The sequence below is a fragment of the Babesia bigemina genome, scaffold Bbigscaff_71021, assembly GCF_000981445.1.
Source record: "Babesia bigemina genome assembly Bbig001, scaffold Bbigscaff_71021".
NCBI lineage: Eukaryota > Apicomplexa > Aconoidasida > Piroplasmida > Babesiidae > Babesia > Babesia bigemina.
In genome coordinates this window covers 1,473-19,888 of record NW_012237207.1, presented here as the reverse complement: position 1 = coordinate 19,888, position 18,416 = coordinate 1,473, and the positions used below count along the sequence as shown (strand labels likewise).

General features: G+C 48.2%; 3 protein-coding genes across 3 annotated transcripts; all 3 read left to right on the top strand.

Moving 5' to 3' along the window:
- Positions 1 to 1,255: 1,255 nt before the first annotated feature.
- BBBOND_0003370 (hypothetical protein, conserved) lies at positions 1,256 to 2,131 on the top strand (the record flags this gene model as incomplete). Its single annotated transcript, XM_012915170.1, has 7 exons — positions 1,256 to 1,341; positions 1,396 to 1,420; positions 1,471 to 1,495; positions 1,546 to 1,586; positions 1,622 to 1,666; positions 1,725 to 1,940; positions 1,970 to 2,131. The coding sequence occupies 7 exons, from the start codon at positions 1,256 to 1,258 to the stop codon at positions 2,129 to 2,131; spliced, it is 600 nt and encodes a 199-aa protein (XP_012770624.1).
- A 3,707-nt stretch (positions 2,132 to 5,838) lies between these two features.
- Positions 5,839 to 11,651, top strand: BBBOND_0003360 (hypothetical protein, conserved; the record flags this gene model as incomplete). Its single annotated transcript, XM_012915169.1, is given in 2 exon segments — positions 5,839 to 5,847; positions 5,853 to 11,651. Coding segments are annotated over 2 exon segments (5,808 nt in total).
- An 838-nt stretch (positions 11,652 to 12,489) lies between these two features.
- BBBOND_0003350 (hypothetical protein, conserved) lies at positions 12,490 to 17,982 on the top strand (the record flags this gene model as incomplete). Its single annotated transcript, XM_012915168.1, has 1 exon — positions 12,490 to 17,982. One exon carries the CDS (start codon positions 12,490 to 12,492, stop codon positions 17,980 to 17,982), a length of 5,493 nt encoding a protein of 1,830 aa, XP_012770622.1.
- Positions 17,983 to 18,416: the final 434 nt, after the last annotated feature.

Sequence of the window (18,416 nt, the reverse complement as noted above, 5' to 3'; positions counted from 1 at the left end):
CGATACATACAACTATCTCGCAGAAAAACATTCCGATCTGTATCTCTCGTGGGCTGTGTATCTACCGTGGACTTTCTATAACTACCTGAAATCATTACTTGACGCCTTCCAACAAATTGATTGTGTTAACTTTGGATGTACCAGATGTCATTGTAAACCAGGTGGCCACGGTAAAGAATACAACTGTAAGTGCAACGCCTTAGTAACTTGTCGCGGCGTTATTAGTACATTCTACAGTTACGGATTCACATTTGGTAGCGCTAGCCAATTGATGCACACTGACAGCAGACGCTACTGCCGAAACTTCTACAACCAAATCTGTAACGTACTGAAATCGCAACACTTCACCAAATTATTTGAGGAATGTGACAACTTCATTTGGACCATCAGAGAACCGTTCACCTACCTAGTGCTGGCTCTCTGGTCACTCTCCCTCTTCTACCTCATCTGCGTGATGGTTGGCAGACTGGATGTGCTACACATCAAATCGCACCTGAGGATACCGTCGTCGCACAAGATAACGGCGCAATCATTGTTGGCTGCAGCGCAAGTCGGAAGGCTTGCCAAGATATCATATCTACAACCGTAATCATCGTCACATTTGTAATTCACACAACTCACTTAACTACTCACTTAGCTTTTCACCTACTCACCTAACCAACAAACGTAGTATAATGTCTCGAATTACTCTAGCGGCAACCTGTGAACTAAATAGCACCAAGATTAGGTGATGAGTGAACGACAATGCAACGTGTCAACCTAGCAACCAGCCTAGGTGGTAAGCTGGCAACCAGGCAAAGTGGTAAGCTAGCACCCAGGCAAAGTGTTGACCTAGCACGCAGGCAAAGTGCTAAGCTGGCGGATGAACCGTAACTTGGTTGTTGCGTTGAGTTGTGCGTTGACTGTGGGAGGCGTCCGCGTTGCCCATTGAGTCAGTGTCACGTGAGGCTGGGTGATTGGTCGCTAAAGTAGGCGGTCGTGAGGACCGCGGCGGGTGACGTAAGTCATGTGTTGCGAGTCACTGGCAGGTGGCGTAATCGGCGTTGGCCTGGTTAAGTAGCGTTTATAGGCGGCAATGTAGCGATGGTTAATATCACATTTAGGCACGTAGCCGACACGCTCCGCCAGTATGGCGTCTATAACGCGGCTCGTAGCACGGTGCTGCTGCACTGTGGGAGTTGAGCGCACGGGTCGCTGCAATTTTCACGGCGTTGCGAATATTTAATAATTAAGAGTGAGGGTTGCTGCTGATCACATGCGTCGCGTCAGGCGTAGCCGTGGTATCCCGGGCAGCGTGGGTGTCGGTGGCCCGGGCTGGGGGGACACAGGGGTGAGGGTTAAGTAAGTCATGTTGCAGTTGGTGAGTGCGTTGCTAGGTGATTGATATGTTCGCAGGTTGAGGGGAGTGGGCGCGGCAGTGGTACGTGTTGCAGTTGGTGAGTGCTGCTTGAGTGATTGACATGTTCGCAGGTTAAGGGTACTGGGAGCGGCAGTGGTACGTGTTGCAGTTGGTGAGTGCTGCTTATGTGATTGATAAGTTTGTAGGTTGGGGTGACTGGGAGCGGCAGTGGTACGTGTTGCAGTTGGTGAGTGCTTGCTTAAGTGACTGATATGTTTGCAGGTTGAGGGGACTGGGAGGGGAAGGGGAAGATGGCCTGGGACGATTGTAAGTGTGGCAATGGGTGTAAGAAGCCGAATTGCAGGTGCTGCTACATGTGTTGTAGAGGATGTACAGGATGTTTTTTTTCAGTGTCGCGATATCTACAGTTTGCGCCAAAGTGGACAACAGCAATGCCATCGTGAGGGATGTATTAAGTGTCATTCCAATTGTGAATGTAAATGTTGCGAAGAAAAACGCTTTAAAACGCGTCAACAACTTGCCGCCAGTCAAGAGCTTCGCTCATCGTCCACCACTGTGCAGCGTTCCCCCGGTTATCCCGGTCACTCCTCTTCCTCCCATGTTCCGCAGCAAACCGTCATTCAACAGCGTTCAACCGGCGACTCTAATCCATCCTCCTCCCCCGCCCCTTACATCATCGTCCCCGTCGCCCTCATCATCGTCGTCATCTGCGTCATGATCTACTTCCGTATCCGTCCGTTCCACAGGGTGCGGTATCTACTGCGCAGCTGATCGCAATAACCTAACTGGCAACTGACATCTAATGTTCTAGACATTAATGATCGCGTTGATGACCAATGCCATGACCAGAGTGCTGACCAAGCACCTGACCTAGCACCTTACCAGAGTGGTGACCAATGCCATGACCAAGGTGTTGACCAATGCCACGACCAATGTGCTGACCAACGTGGTGACCTATGTGCTGACCAAAGTGGTGACCAATGCCACGACCAAAGTGTTGACCAAGCACCTGACCAAGTTGATGGACACGGCAGCGACGACATGGTCACAGTAGCGATGTCTTGGTTACGGCAGCGATGACATGGTCACTGCAGCGATGACATGGTTACGGCAGCGATGTCATGGTCACGGCAGCGATGACATGGACACGGCAGCGATGACTTGGTTACGGCAGCGATGTCATGGTTACGGCAGCGATGACATGGTCACGGCAGCGATGACATGGTGACCAAAGTGGTGATTATTATCCACTCTACATCGCTCCCTAATCCACTCCACATCGCCCCTTAACCCACTCTACATCGCCCCTTAATCCACTCTACATCGCTCCTTTACCCACTCTACATCGCTCCTTTACCCACTCTACATCGCCCCTTTACCCACTCTACATCGCTCCCTAATCCACTCCACATCGCTCCCTAATCCACTCTACATCGCTCCTTTATCCACTCTACATCGCCCCTTTACCCACTCTACATCGCCCCTTTATCCACCCTACATCGCCCCTTTACCCACTCTACATCGCCCCTTTACCCACTCTACATCGCTCCTTTATCCACTCCACATCGCTCCCTAACCCACTCCACATCGCTCCCTTAAACCACTATACATCGCCCATTTATCCACTCTACATCGCCCCTTTACCTACTCTACATCGCCCCTTAACCCACTCCACATCGCTCCCTAACCCACTCTACATCGCCCCTTTAACCACTCCACATCGCTCCTCTACCCACTCTACATCGCTCCTTTACCCACTCCACATCGCTCCCTAACCCACTCTACATCGCTCCCTAATCCACTCCACATCGCTCCCTAATCCACTCTACATCGCTCCCTAACCCACTCTACATCGCTCCCTTAACCTACTCTACATCGCTCCTTAACCCACTCTACATCGCCCCTTAACCCACTCCACATCGCTCCTTAACCCACCTTACATCGCCCCTTTATCCACTCCACATCGCTCCTTAACCCACTCTACATCGCTCCTTAACCCACTCTACATCGCCCCTTAACCCACTCCACATCGCTCCCTAACCCACTCTACATCGCCCCTTTACCCACTCTACATCGTTCCCTAACCCACTCTACATCGCCCCTTAACCCACTCTACATCGGCCCTTCATCCACTCTACATCGCTCCCTAACCCACCTTACATCGCCCCTTTATCCACTCCACATCGCCCCTTAACCCACTCTACATCGCCCCTTTATCCACTCTACATCGCCCCTTTATCCACTCTACATCGCTCCTTTATCCACTCTACATCGCTCCCTAACCCACTCTACATCGCTCCTCTATCCACTCTACATCGCTCCCTGATCCACTCTACATCGCCCCTTTATCCACTCTACATCGCTCCCTAACCCACTCTACATCGCCCCTTAATCCACTCTACATCGCTCCCTAACCCACTCTACATCGCCCCTTAACCCACTCTACATCGCCCCTTTACCCACTCCACATCGCCCCTTAACCCACCCTTCATCGCTCCTTTACCCACTCTACATCGCTCCCTAACCCACTCTACATCGCTCCCTAACCCACTCTACATCGCTCCTTTATCCACTCTACATCGCTCCTTTATCCACTCTACATCGCTCCTTATCCACTCTACATCGCTCCCTAACCCACTCCACATCGCTCCTTAACCCACTCTACATCGCCCCTTAACCCACTCTACATCGCCCCTTAACCCACTCTACATCGCCCCTTTATCCACTCTACATCGCCCCTTTATCCACTCCACATCGCCCCTTAACCCACTCTACATCGCCCCTTTATCCACTCCACATCGCTCCTTAACACACTCTACATCGCCCCTTTATCCACTCTACATCGCCCCTTATCCACTCTACATCGCTCCCTAACCCACTCTACATCGCCCCTTTACCCACTCCACATCGCTCCCTAACCCACTCTACATCGCTCCCTTATCCACTCTACATCGCCCCTTTACCCACTCCACATCGCTCCCTAACCCACTCTACATCGCCCCTTAACCCACTCTACATCGCCCCTTCACCCACTCTACATCGCTCCCTAACCCACTCTACATCGCTCCCTAACCCACTCTACACCGCCCCTTAATCCACTCTACATCGCCCCTTTATCCACTCTACATTGCCCCTTAACCCACTCTACATCGCCCCTTTATCCACTCTACATCGCTCCCTTATCCACCCTTCATCGCCCCTTACTACACTCTACATCGCCCCTTTACCCACTCTACATCGCTCCCTTATCCACCCTTCATCGCCCCTTACTACACTCTACATCGCCCCTTAACCCACTCTACATCGCCCCTTAATCCACTCTACATCGCTCCTCTATCCACTCTACATCGCCCCTTTACCCACTCTACATCGCTCCTCTATCCACTCTACATCGCCCCTTTATCCACTCTACATCGCCCCTTAACCCACTCTACATCGCCCCTTAACCCACTCTACATCGCCCCTTTACCCACTCTACATCGCTCCCTTTAACCACTCTACATCGCTCCCTAACCCACTCTACATCGCTCCCTAACCCACTCTACATCGCCCCTTTACCCACTCTACATCGCTCCTTAATCCACTCTACATCGCTCCTTAACCCACTCTACATCGCTCCTTAACCCACTCTACATCGCTCCTTTACCCACTCTACATCGCCCCTTTATCCACTCTACATCGCTCCCTTATCGACTCTACATCGCCCCTTACCCACTCTACATCGCTCCTTTACCCACTCTACATCGCCCCTTATCCACTCTACATCGCCCCTTATCCCACTCTACATCGCCCCTTAATCCACTCCACATCGCTCCTAACCCACTCTACATCGCTCCTTTACCCACTCTACATCGCTCCTTAACCCACTCTACATCGCCCCTTTATCCACTCTACATCGCTCCCTAACCCACTCCACATCGCCCCTTTACCCACTCTACATCGCTCCTTTATCCACTCTACATCGCCCCTTAACCCACTTTTCATCGCCCCTTAATCCACTCTACATCGCTCCCTAACCCACCCTACATCGCTCCCTAACCCACTCCACATCGCCCCTTAACCCACTCTACATCGCCCCTTATTCACTCTACATCGCCCCTTTATCCACTCTACATCGCTCCTTCATCCACTCTACATCGCTCCCTAACCCACCCTACATCGCCCCTTAACCCACTCCACATCGCTCCTTTATCCACTCTACACCGCTCCTCTATCCACTCTACATCGCCCCTTTATCCACTCTACATCGCCCCTTAACCCACTCTACATCGCCCCTTAATCCACTCTACATCGCCCCTTAACCCACCTTACATCGCTCCCTAACCCACTCTACATCGCTCCTTAACCCACTCTACATCGCTCGAATTACCTCGCCATAATACCGCTATGACCTCTATAAACCATCCTTATAACTTGTGCCTTGTCACCCTTCACTGCCCTTCTGACTGAGTCCATCGACTGGTTGATCCAGGTTAGGTATGGGAATGGTGAGGGTGACCAAGGTCTTAAGCACTTGTCTCAAGCTTTGAAAAAGTTGATTGAGGAGGCCATAAATAACGCTACTACCTCCCTTAAAGCCGAAAAATCTAAGCTCTCTTGCCCCTTCAAATACTCTGATAAGGAGACTTACTGTCAGTACTACCAGAGACTGCATGACGAGGCTGAGAAAAAATTCAAAGAATCCAAAAAAACCGTTGAAAATATCCCAGATAATCATAGTATTAACTTCTATAAAACATGTCTAGAAGATTGTAAAAATGCTCACAAAAAACATCCTCCATCTCCTGCCTTGAAGTCTGTTGAAGAGAAGATTGTCCAGCTTGGTGAATTGGCTGGTAAGCTTGGAGGATTTGTTGGTCAAAGTGAGAGTGTTAAGAAAGCCGTTATATATGCCATTATCGCTGTTTTTGACACTAATCCGCACCTTATAAATGACCTAAAAGATGTTTACTCTTCTCTTGTTACTACCCTTTCTGAGTCTGTCAACTCTGCTGAGAAGGCTGTTGACACCGATAAAATTAGTGAGCTTAAGCAGAAAGTTGAGAAAGAAATTAAGACTCTTACAGATCAAATAGAGCAACTTGAAAAGCCTACTAACCATCTTACTCCTTCTCCTTCTTCCCCCTCTCCCTCTGCTGACCCAGCCAAATTGCAGTCCAAGTTGGAGGCTTTGAAGAAAGTGAAGGAGCTTTGTGAAAATTATAAGAATCTTAATAATCATCCAAATGAGCCTAAAAACCTTTTAGAGAATCTTTGTGACGGCCTACAGACTTTCCTCGGCTTCAACTCTGAGTCCAAAGGCTACGACGGCAGTGGGATTGTGTACTCTGACTTGGATAGGCTGTGTGACGGGGTGATGGGATTTTTGAGTGGTGTGCTTGAGGCGGTGAAAAACACTCAGACATACAATGTGGGTAGAAAAACATTACAAAACTTGGTAAGTGATGAAATTAACAAACATCTTTGCTCAGGGCACGATGGTTTCACTAAGCTTCTTCCCCGTCTGACTAAAGGGATCGAGAAATACAACATAGAAGTGAGAGAGTCCAATGAGAAAGTCAAGAAGCCCATTGAAGACTTGTTAAGTAAGGTGGGTGATACATTTACACGAAAGGTACAAAATATATTGCCGCAGGAAAATGAGGGTGAAGTTCCCGAGAAAGTGCAGGCGGCGGAGAAGCAAGTAAACGAAATGTTGGACAGCGAGATAAATTTCTTCGCCAAAACGTTCAATAAGACTTTCGAATTTAGAGATAATAAATTAGATAAACTAGATGTGAAAACTGCTGTACGCTACATGAATTCTGCCTTAGAACCCAGATTGACCAGTGCGTTGAAGGCCGTGAACTATGAGATTAAGCGTCTCCAGAAGCTGTCGGCGATGGACAGACAAGCGCTGGATGAGACAAAAAAGCAAATTAGTGCTGCATTAGGTAAGTTGAAAATTGATGTAGATTGCAAAATTGAGGAGCATGTTAAGGTATTTGTTGTCAAGGTTAGGCAGAGAGTTGAGAGCATATTTGCAGATCTCAAGGACATTGATAAAAAACTGAGACAGTATGTTCTGGATGTAGCAGAGTGGATTGCGAAGACAAAAGAATTTATTGAGGGATTAAGGAAAAACGAGGTGAAGAAAATCTTGAATGAAGCCGGCGGCGATTTTACCAGCAGGAAGCATAATATTGAGGATGAGAGGAAAAAGTTGTTGGCCTGGAAAGATAAGTTAGAGACATATATACCTCAACTTAAGGAATTTACTGAACAGGTTGATGTAAAGATTAAGGCACTTGCTGGGGAATTCAAGGATATCAGCAGAGAAGCAGATAAGAATGTTAAGGGCATTTTTGAAGACATGCAAAAGAAAGTCGTAAGCATTAAAAGTGGCGTTTTGGGAGACAGGGAAGGTGCAGGTATAAATGGATATTGGGAGACATTGAAACCGCAGATACCGGAGCTCGTTGAAAAAGTTATTGGTAAAGAAGATGGTGCACTGGGAGGTTCGACGAATGGCCTCCTCGATGAAATTGATGACGGAATCGGGAAATATTCTGGGAAATTTAAAGATGAGTTTGAAACTGCGATAGATAAGATGGTCACCGAAATTGTGAATGAAAAGACGGTAGGCATGTATCTAACTCAGTACGCAAGTGCTGACGCATCTAGTGTAAAGCCAACGATCATCAAACAATTGCAAGACGTGGTAAAATCGGCTGTCTCAACCGCTACAGAAAAGCTGCAAAATGCTACGGCGGAAAATATTGCCGATAGGTTTCAAGCGTTTGCCAGTAGTATTGAAGAAGTACTCAAGCATACTAAGGTTTCAGAGGCCGCTCAACAAATTACTGCTGAAGTGAACAAAACGCATACACATCGCCGCTCACCTTATGATCAGAACCTACAAAGAGTGGTTAGCATCGTACTCACAGCGGTACAATTGGCTGTGAAAGGTGCAGCCGATTCACTTTCAAAATTTACCACTAGTTCCAACATCAAAAAAGTGAATGAAGCTATACCTGAAGTGCGCTCCATAAAAACGCAATTCGATGCAGCTCAAGCTGGTGTGGATATGCTTATGGGAAGTCTAAAGAAACAAATCACCAATCTTGATACTTATCTCACCGCGGCGACTGGCAGAACCAGTGGCGGTGGACAGAATCACGCCCACAACTTGGACAGTGCCATCGAGAAAGTAAGAGACACCGCTTCCGAACTGGCCGCCAACACAATACCAGTCAAGCTGAATGATATTGCTCAGCAAATAGAAGCACACCTAAATGTTCTTACTCACGAAATAACGGAGGCCGCCAACGTTCTGAACTATAAATTAGAAACGCTTATAGATACGAAAATCGGTAAACCAAAAATTAACAAGTCAGCTGACGCAGAAACGCTGCAGTCCATCTATGATAACCTTGACAAGCTGCAAGGTCCTGTAGCTAAGGCGTTTAAAGAAGCTCAACAATTACTGACATTTGTCCAAGCAGCAGAGTCGCAATTACCCGAAGTTCTCAAAAGAGAAATGCACCAGGACATCAAGAAAGTCGAAGACAAATTAATGACCCTCGCTGGAAAACAATATGTCTCCTCGGTCAAGGAGTTGCTGACGGCGTTCGCGGGCAAGGTAAAAACGGAGTTGGATCAAATGCCTGGAAAAATCGAAGATGACTTGAATATGGGTTTCAAAGGTTTCATGAACAAATTAGGTATCAAGTTTGTTAGCAATGTGAACGCTATTACTACAATTCAAACGACGTCCTCTGCTCTACCATCTCCACTAAATCAAGCCTCCCTAGAACTCAAAAACGCTTTTGATGCATTTGTCCACGCGCTTTTAGAGCAAATAGATTTCAAGTCTGACATTAAGAAAATCAAGCCCGTGCACGACGCCTTGGACAACTTGCTTAGTGGCCTTGTAACTTCGCAGTGCTACGACCATACATTTAGCGATAATTTGAACGCGTTTAGACATGCTTTCGAAGGATTCAACCCATCCAAATTCGGTGAGCCTACGACTGTGCTCACTCAGGCACTCAAAGAGGGACTCAAGGGGCTGACCAAAGAGCTAGGTAAAGCCTATGTTAATCGGTACTCCGGACTGACGTACGACGAGACCGACGCAGCAAAATATGCCAAAGCGTTCTTGACGCTCCTTTGCATCGTACACGAGGATCTCGATACATTTAGTAAGCAGTGTAAGAGCAACGGCGCTTGGTATGACAAGCAATGCTGTGCGATTGAGAATCGCCAAAGCAATACATTTGGGCAGTTCATGGAGCGGTGTGGATTTGACGTTGCCAGCAGTGCGACTTCGAAGGACGGTGAATTAAGGCATCCGTCCGTCAGCTTTACCGGTAAACACATCTACCAGAAAGTACTTGAGCAGCAATTCACCGACGCCGAGCGGATTAAACATCTCCAAAGTTGTGAGTCAAATGAACACAAGAAACGTAATAACTTCGATCTGCTTGATATTACTCAGTGTCTGTTCCACCATGCAGAGAAGTACAACGAGCTGTGTCACATACCCACTGCGTCATCAACCAAAGTACCAAGCAGCATATACGATATGCTCATATGGTTTTGTAGTCTACCTTACAGTGCCGTCTATCCAACGCTGCTACGTGACACCATAAGTGATCTTCTTACTGACAAATCTAAGCAAAAGCCACAGGCGCACGAGGGTCTTGAGTTCACAGTCATAGATCCGGCGTCGCAATCCCTAGCAGCCTACCCAAACAACATACCATACAGTGAAGTGGTCTCCGCACTCGAACATCTTTGTTCCAAATCCCACGATGTTCTCACCTGCATCGTAGGCTACGGCGACGCATACACCACCTACGGCAGCGACTATTGCAATAATTCATTTGGATTTAAGTATCCCTCTTCAGGGGAGGATTGTTTGCAGATGATCACTGATCTCCTTCGTCGGCTTCTCCATTGCCTTCGGTATCTGCATAAACAGTGCGGCGTAACAGCCAAGCTCAACGGTTGGTCCGACTGCAGATTCGGCAAGAACGTTAAGTCAGCCAAATGGGAGTGCAAAGATCACTCAACCGACAAACCTAATTGCCAAGCAAACGACAAGGCAACGTGCCAACCAACTTGCCAAGCAAAATCGCCGCTTCAGTCCTACCTAACCGATTGCTTATATGGTCACTTGCCTCATCAACTCACCAGTGTTGGATGTAAATCAACATGCAAGTCGTGTCCTGGTAGCTCTCCCGGGATGCCGTGTTTAACGCCACTTGGGTTCAGCGCTTTTTCCGGCTCCACTCGCAAGGGTACGGATATATGCGAGGTGCTCGATGCATTCTTCTCTAACGATTATTTGTCATCGCTGTTCACGCTAGCTCCGCGACCGCCGGCAACGCTACCGGAGCATATCGGATTTGCGTTGTCACTTGCAGCGGCGCTTAATGCTGGACAGCCGGTCAGGAAGCCCGCTCAAGAATCGTTCAGCGATGCATTCGAGAAGTCCATCAAGGGAGTCACCATCAGCCTTCATGATAATCCCTCAAATTATACTGCCGCCGTTAAGAATGCCTATAATAATAACCGAAGTCACGAAGGTCATAGCCATCCACCAGCGACGGAGGCGGACGTGTACACGCTCATGTTCCCATCAACTTGTCTGCGTGCAAGCGGTGACACGCTGTACTGCGCTCCATACCTGTATACGCTAGGCATAGATACGCATCATTATCTTGCCTACCAACATTCAAATCTCTATCTGTCATGGACGGTGTACCTGCCTTGGACATTTTATGCATACCTTAAAAGTCTACTTGACGCCTTCAAAAATGTTTCCTGCCAGGAATGGGAGTGCAGCAGATGTATGCATCGCGGAAAATGCAAGAAGGGCCAACATGGTGCGGACTACAACTGCCAGTGCAGAGGAATAATAGAGTGCCGTGGAGTAAGTAGCGCATTCCACAAATACGGATTCACATTCGGCGACCCTGCAACTTTGTCTGAGGTGGAAGGGAAACGATATTGCCACAACTTCTACAACCAACTCGTTAACGTCTTAAAATCGAATTGCTTCACTAAGTTATTTGATAAATGCGACGAATTCCTCTGGATCATCAGACAACCCTTCATCTGGCTCAACGTCGCACTCTGGTCACTATCGCTCTTCTACCTCATCTGCGTAATGGTTGGCAGACTGGATGTGCTCCACATACGCTCACACCTGAGGATACCGTCGTCGCACAAGATAACGGCGCAATCATTGTTGGCTGCAGCGCAAGTCGGAAGGCTTGCCAAGATATCGTATCTACAGCCGTGATCATCGTCACATTTGTAATTCACTGTAACTCACTTAGCGAATCACCTACTCACCTAATCAACAAACGTAGTCTAATGTCTCGAATTACTCTAGCGGCAACCTGTGAACTAAATAGCACCCAGATTAGGTGATGAGTAAACAGCAAAGCAAAGTGCTAAGCTAGCACACAGGCAAAGTGTTGACCAAGCACCCAGGCAACGTGTTAACCTAGCAGTCAGGCTAAGTGCTAACCTAGCACTCAGGCAAAGTGTGAACCTAGCACCCAGGCAAAGTGCTAAGCTGGCATCCAGGCAAAGTGCTGAGCTAGCACGCAAGCAAAGTGGTAAGCTGGCACCCAGGCAAAGTGCTAACCTAGCACCCAGGCAAAGTGGTAAGCTGGCACCCAGGCAAAGTGCTAAGCAAGCACCCAGGCAAAGTTTGTGTTACGGCAGCGCTGACAGTTGATGGTCACGGCAGCGATGACATGGTTACGGCAGCGATGACATGGACACGGCAGCGATGACATGGTTACGGCAGCGATGACATGGACACGGCAGCGATGACATGGTTACGGCAGCGATGACATGGTCACGGCAGCGATGACATGGACACGGCAGCGATGACATGGTCACGGCAGCGATGACATGGTTACGGCAGCGATGACATGGACACGGCAGCGATGACATGGTTACCAAAGTGGTGATTATTATCCACTCTACATCGCTCCCTAACCCACTCTACATCGCTCCTTTACCCACTCTACATCGCTCCTTTATCCACTCCACATCGCCCCTTAACCCACTCTACATCGCTCCCTAATCCACTCTACATCGCCCGTTCACCTCGCCATAATACCGCTATGACCTCTATAAACCATGACAATAACTTGTGCCCTGTCACCCTTCCCCTCCCTTCTTCCACCTCTTGCCACTGCCCTCACCATGTGCCGCCTAGGGAGCTTGGCAAGAAATTTGATAAATTTTTGAACCTCAAAATTACCTCAAATAACAACCCTACTAACATCCTTACTAACCTCTGCACTGGCCTCGAAAAATTCCTCGGCTTCAACTCTGACTCCAAAGGCTACACTGGCAAGGGGATTGTGTACTCTGACCTTGACAGACTGTGTGATGCAGTGATGGGATTTTTGTATGGCGTTCTCAGTAACATCCAAGGCCATTTAGGGCAGCATAAAGATGCTATAAACATTGCAATTGAAGCTTTGAAGACCAATAAACACGCCGGTAAAAAAGGTTTTAATGCTGCGATTGGAAGTGTGGTCGCAGGGGTGCGGGGGTATAATGGTAATGTAAAAGCTTCTAATGAAGCAGTGATTGAGCCCCTTCAATTACTGCTCGACTACACCAAGAAAAATGGAGGTGAGTTGATTACTAGCATTAATAATATTCAGGCTGAGAGTCATCGTCTGGATCCACAGCTGGCCGACGCCGTAAGGTCCTGCGGGGACCGGCTGAAGGAGGCCACAGAGAGGAGCAAGAGGTGCGCGGAATTTCTGGACCCCAAGGCAAATAACAACACTAAGATGAAAAAAAACATTTATGACCTTAATGATAAGTTGCGTGACAAAGTGTTGCATGTTCGTAAGCTTGTTGAGTACGAGAGCCACCGGCTGGCCAGCGTGCATAAGCGGAAAGACGCTGAGTTGAAGGAGACGACGGAGAAGATTAAGACAAGTTTTCGCAATCTCAAGAGCTGCATCAACAAGCAGGTGGGTGACGATATAGATAAGCTTGTTAAAAGTTTAATGGTGAGGGTGCAGAAAATTTTGAAGAAGCTGAGGGAGATTAGTAGCGACTTGGAAAAATATATCAATGAGCTGGTGCAATGGATTACCAAAGTGGAAAGTTTTATTGGTGTAGAAATGCAGAAAGACATGAATACAATAATGGGAGAGATGGACGAAAAGGATTCGTATAAGAAACCGTATGAAATCAATCAGGCAGCCGGCCATATCAATACAGAAGCCGGAGTGCTCCACGGTGCCGGGCAGAATGCTATTAACGCTGTGCAGGAGAAAGTGAAGGAGGCGCTTACGCAGGTGAAAGAAATGGATAGCGAGCTGAAAAAGGATTTGTATAAGGTGAGGGAAGCGATAGGGGAGCAGATAAAAAATATTAAAGGGGCAATTGGAGTGTTGTACAAAGTGGTCAAACATGGAAGTGGTGCAGACGCTATGCAGGGGGATGAACGGATTGAGCAAGTTATTGAAGTGGTTCAAAGTATGATCAAGGAAATCAAAGGTCCCGACGGGGGACGAGATTTCAGAGGTCTAGAAGGTATTAAAGCAAAAGTTATTGGATATGTTGCGAATTTCAAAATGAATTTTTGGGGTGACATTGTGGGTCCGTGGGTTGATGATATATTAGGTAAGCACGACTCAAAGGATCGACGACAAGGTTATCTGGAGGATTATGTTAAGCAGTGTATAGATTGGTATATTAAAGACGACGAAAACAGTGGAATATTTAAAAGTGATAAGGGTACCATGGGTGCTATTATGGAGGAAGTTAAGGATAAGGTCAAAAATGAGCTTGGAGAAGAATCCAATGCGGCAGGTGGAGCAATCACTAGTGGGATATCAAATGTTTCAAGTAATCCCAATGACCAAATTAAGCTCTATGTAGAAAGTGTCAGGGAAGGTTGCGATACGTTTGCCAGAAGGCTTGGGGACGTACTCCATGCTAAGGTGAAAAACATCGTTAGGCATATTGAAAAAGCTGTCGTAAGAGATGACGCAATTCCATCGTACAGTCCAAATCTCAAAGTTGCTGTTGAATCAACCCTTATAGCTATTCAATCGAAAGCCAGGCAGGCAGCCATAACACTTAATTCATTTGCTCTCGATCCTAAGTTTCCCAACAAACCTAGAACTAGCACAGCAGCCATGATACAAGACGCGTTGACAACCGCCAGTGGCTTGTATGATAATATAAGGACGGCGCTTGGCAAACCACCCAACGCTGGCCCGGGAGATCCCAAGCCGAACCACGCCGCCGCCGTCGACAACGCCATCTCGGAAATGGACACCTTGACGAATGATCACATCGGGACAACGCCTCTCGCAGGTGTAGGCGATTCAGGTGACAGAATCTCCGCGTTAGGTAGCAAGGGATTCAATCAATACAAGCAACAAGTTGACCAAGATAGTATAGCCACCTCCGTCAGTAATCTTGACAACTTGAAAGGTGCCCTTCCAATCACGATAAAAAACATTAGGGAACAAGTGATACGTGAATTGTCCGGAATTGACGGTGCTAAAGAGGCGATCGTTCACTACGCTGATGTGATTACCGATAGGTTCCAAAAACTGTGCGCGGCAGTTAACAAGGCTGGCAAAAGCCTCAATTCGCATCTGCAGTTTTTAAAAAACACGTATTTCGAGGAGTCTAAGCGTGATTACAAAGATGCCCGAAACAGCATAAAACGAATCAAACATCAGCTCATCACACTGAAAAATGAAAATCTGAAGGACGCCATAACAGAGGCCACCTACTTCCTCACCAGCGCCGATCCAACAGCCCAGGCCACAATCACGTCAATCAGAGGCGTAGTAAGCTCCAACGTCGAAGAAGCCCAGAACACTCTCATCACTCAAGTCAACAAGAACTACGTCACGTCAGTGAAAGAGATCCTGACAGAGTTCGCCGTCGCGGTTGAGAATCAGTTGGACAATCTTCCACACGCCATTAATAACGATCTGACTACGGGTCACAAGGGCTTTATGATGAACATGGAAACTAAATTTATCACGACAGTGAAACCAATGGGAAGCATTCCGGACGAGCCATCCTCTGAAGCAGAGTCCCCGCTGAGGAAGGGGACAAATATATTAAAAACCGCATTCAGGAGCTTCCTCGACGCGTTAAAAACGCAATCGGGTTTCCCTTCCGACTTCCAAAAAATTAAGGCTTCGGATGCGGCTCTGACCAATCTGCTTACTACACTCGCTGCTTCACGACACTTCGATGACAAATTCAGTACCAATCTTGACGCCCTTGATAATGCCGTCACTGCCTTCAAGCCCGCTACCTACGGCGCAGCCAAGTGCCCCTTGCTCCTCAATGCTCTTAAAGCAGGCTTCACCCCTCTCGTCGAGGAGCTCAAGAAGGCATACGTTTCAACGTACTCTTTGAGGACCATCGAATGGGAGAAACTCACCGAGGCGGAAAGAAGAAACTACGCCAAAATCGGCTTGACCATCACGCCCATCTTATATCAAGAATTAACTACTCTAAAGCACGGACTTGAATACAGCGGTTGGGATGGCCACAAAATATATCACCCAGCTGACGGCACCTCCAGCCTCCACGCTCTCTTCTTCCGCGACAACGGGTATGACGTCCATCGTCCTGAGTACGCTGAGCATGGCGAGCTGAATCACAGACAAGACTTCAATGGTAGCAACATCCTCAAACACCTAAACAATACAACGCATAATTTGTTCAGTCAACTGTCATCTCCCGTCACCGACATTCCTCGATCGGCATCCGGGTCGGACGAGCTAAGTGTAACCGTCGCGGAGGAGAGTGGTCTCATCCGAAAACTCTATGATTGCTTAAAGACGTACTTCAAAGTCTGCCACCTTACCCTCATTGACAAACCCCGCGCTCCATGCTCCATTTACGAAATTCTCGTCTGGTGCAACGGCCTGCAGTTCAACCCCGTGTACGAGAAGCTCAAGGCGCAAATTAAATCTGAGTTCATGAAGGAGGACAAAAAGAGGCCGGGTACTAAAACGCTTCAGCCCTTCGATGCGCATCCGTCTCGCTTCCATCACACTGACGTTAACGAATATCTGTACAAGGTCTCATCTGACTCCCACGCCGTCCTCACCGCTATCCTCGGCCACGGTCACAAGGACGGAATTTACGCGTGTGATTTCTCCGACAACTCGCTGAAATTAGAGTACCCTGCCAACATGATCCAGTTGCTGTGTACGTTGTTCGACCTGCTCAAGCGCCTCTACCACCAGCTGTACTTCCTGCTGCAGCAGTGTCAACTTACAACTCAGCTCAGCGGTTGGAAGGACTGCCACTACGGCAGGTACATCGGTGGGTCAGGCTGGCAGTGCAACACGAAGCAGTGCCCTAAGCTAGACTGCGACCAAAGGCATGACCAAAGTGGCAACCAAGGGGTTGGCCATTATCCCAACTGCGGCGTCAAGTCGCCACTGCAATCGTTCTTGGAGGACGGTTTGAAAGGCCACCTGCCGCATTCGGTAGCAGCTAGGGGATGGAGTCTGTCATGTGGCACGTGTGGTAGTACACCTGGTATGCCGTGCAGAACGCCAATGGGCTTCGCCGACATCAGTGCCATCGCTTCGCATACGATGATTGGCCAGAATATACGCGAGGTGCTTGAGGCTTACTGTGGGAGTGCAAAATCGCCTCTCACTAGACTGTGCAGTTACCTCAACTGCCTTTTGCCTAGTGCGCCGAAAACGCTGGCGGACATGTTCAGCTTCTACTATCACCTCACCGATCGCTGGGGTATGTATGGTCAAACGCATAAACAGCAGGCATTTGAAGAGAAAGTTAACGCTGCCAATTTCGGACGTGATTATGATAAGTTGAACGTCTACCACTTATTTACCCCTAGTCACTCAGCATTGAAGAAGGGCCATTCCGATGGTAGCCTTGGCAGTCTCGTATGCTCATCAAGGGACTCCGTCGTATGCGGTCCTTATCTGCGTCCCATCAGTCACGCCATCTACGAGACGTTCTCATCAAAACACGCCGATAAATATTTGTCGTGGATCGTTTACCTGACCGCGACGTTCTACGATCTGCTGAAGAAATTGTATGACGAGTGCAATTCCAAATGCGGTTCCAGGGGATCGAATTGCCATGGAAAAGCGTGCATCAAGGAATGTACAACTACATCAACTACGTATAAACCGCCACGATATCACGATCCCAAATGCAAATCCATAGTGAAGTGCAATGCTACGCTGCCAACATTGGCAAAATACGGCTTCGTTCTCGGCGATCCAGAGAGGCTGAGCGGAAGTGAACGATCGCAAACAAAACGCACGTGCAGAGATTTCTGTAATGTATTTGCGGAGGCATTTGAGAAGGACTCACATCTTGTGAAGTTTTTCAAAGCCATTGATAATTTCATGTTCACCATCAGAGCGCCGTTCCTGTGGATGACCGTGGCACTTTGGTCACTATCCCTCTTCTACCTAATCTGCGTAATGGTTGGCAGACTGGATGTGCTCCACATACGCTCACACCTGAGGATACCGTCATCGCACAAGATAACGGCGCAATCATTGTTGGCGGCAGCGCAAGTCGGAAGGCTTGCCAAGATATCGTATCTACAGCCGTAATTGTATTCACGTTTGTAACTCACATCAACTCACGTAACTACTCACCTACTCACCTAACCGACAAACGTAGTCTAATGTCTCGAATTACTCTAGCGGCAACCTGTGAACTAAATAGCACCTAGATTAGGTGATGACTGAACGACCAAGCTAAGTGTTAACCTAGCACGCAAGCTAAGTGCTACGCAGCACCCAGGCAAAGTGGTAAGCTAGCAACCAGGCAAGGTGTTGACCTAGCAACCAGGCAAAGTGCTAAGCTAGCAACCAGGCAAAGTGCTGAGCTAGCAACCACGCAAAGTGCTAACCTAGCACACAGGCAAAGTGCTAAGCTAGCACCCAGGCAAAGTGCTCAGCAAGCACACAGGCAACGTGGTAACCTAGCAACCAGGCAAAGTGTTAAGCTAGCAACTAGGCAAAGTGCTAAGCTAGCACCCAGG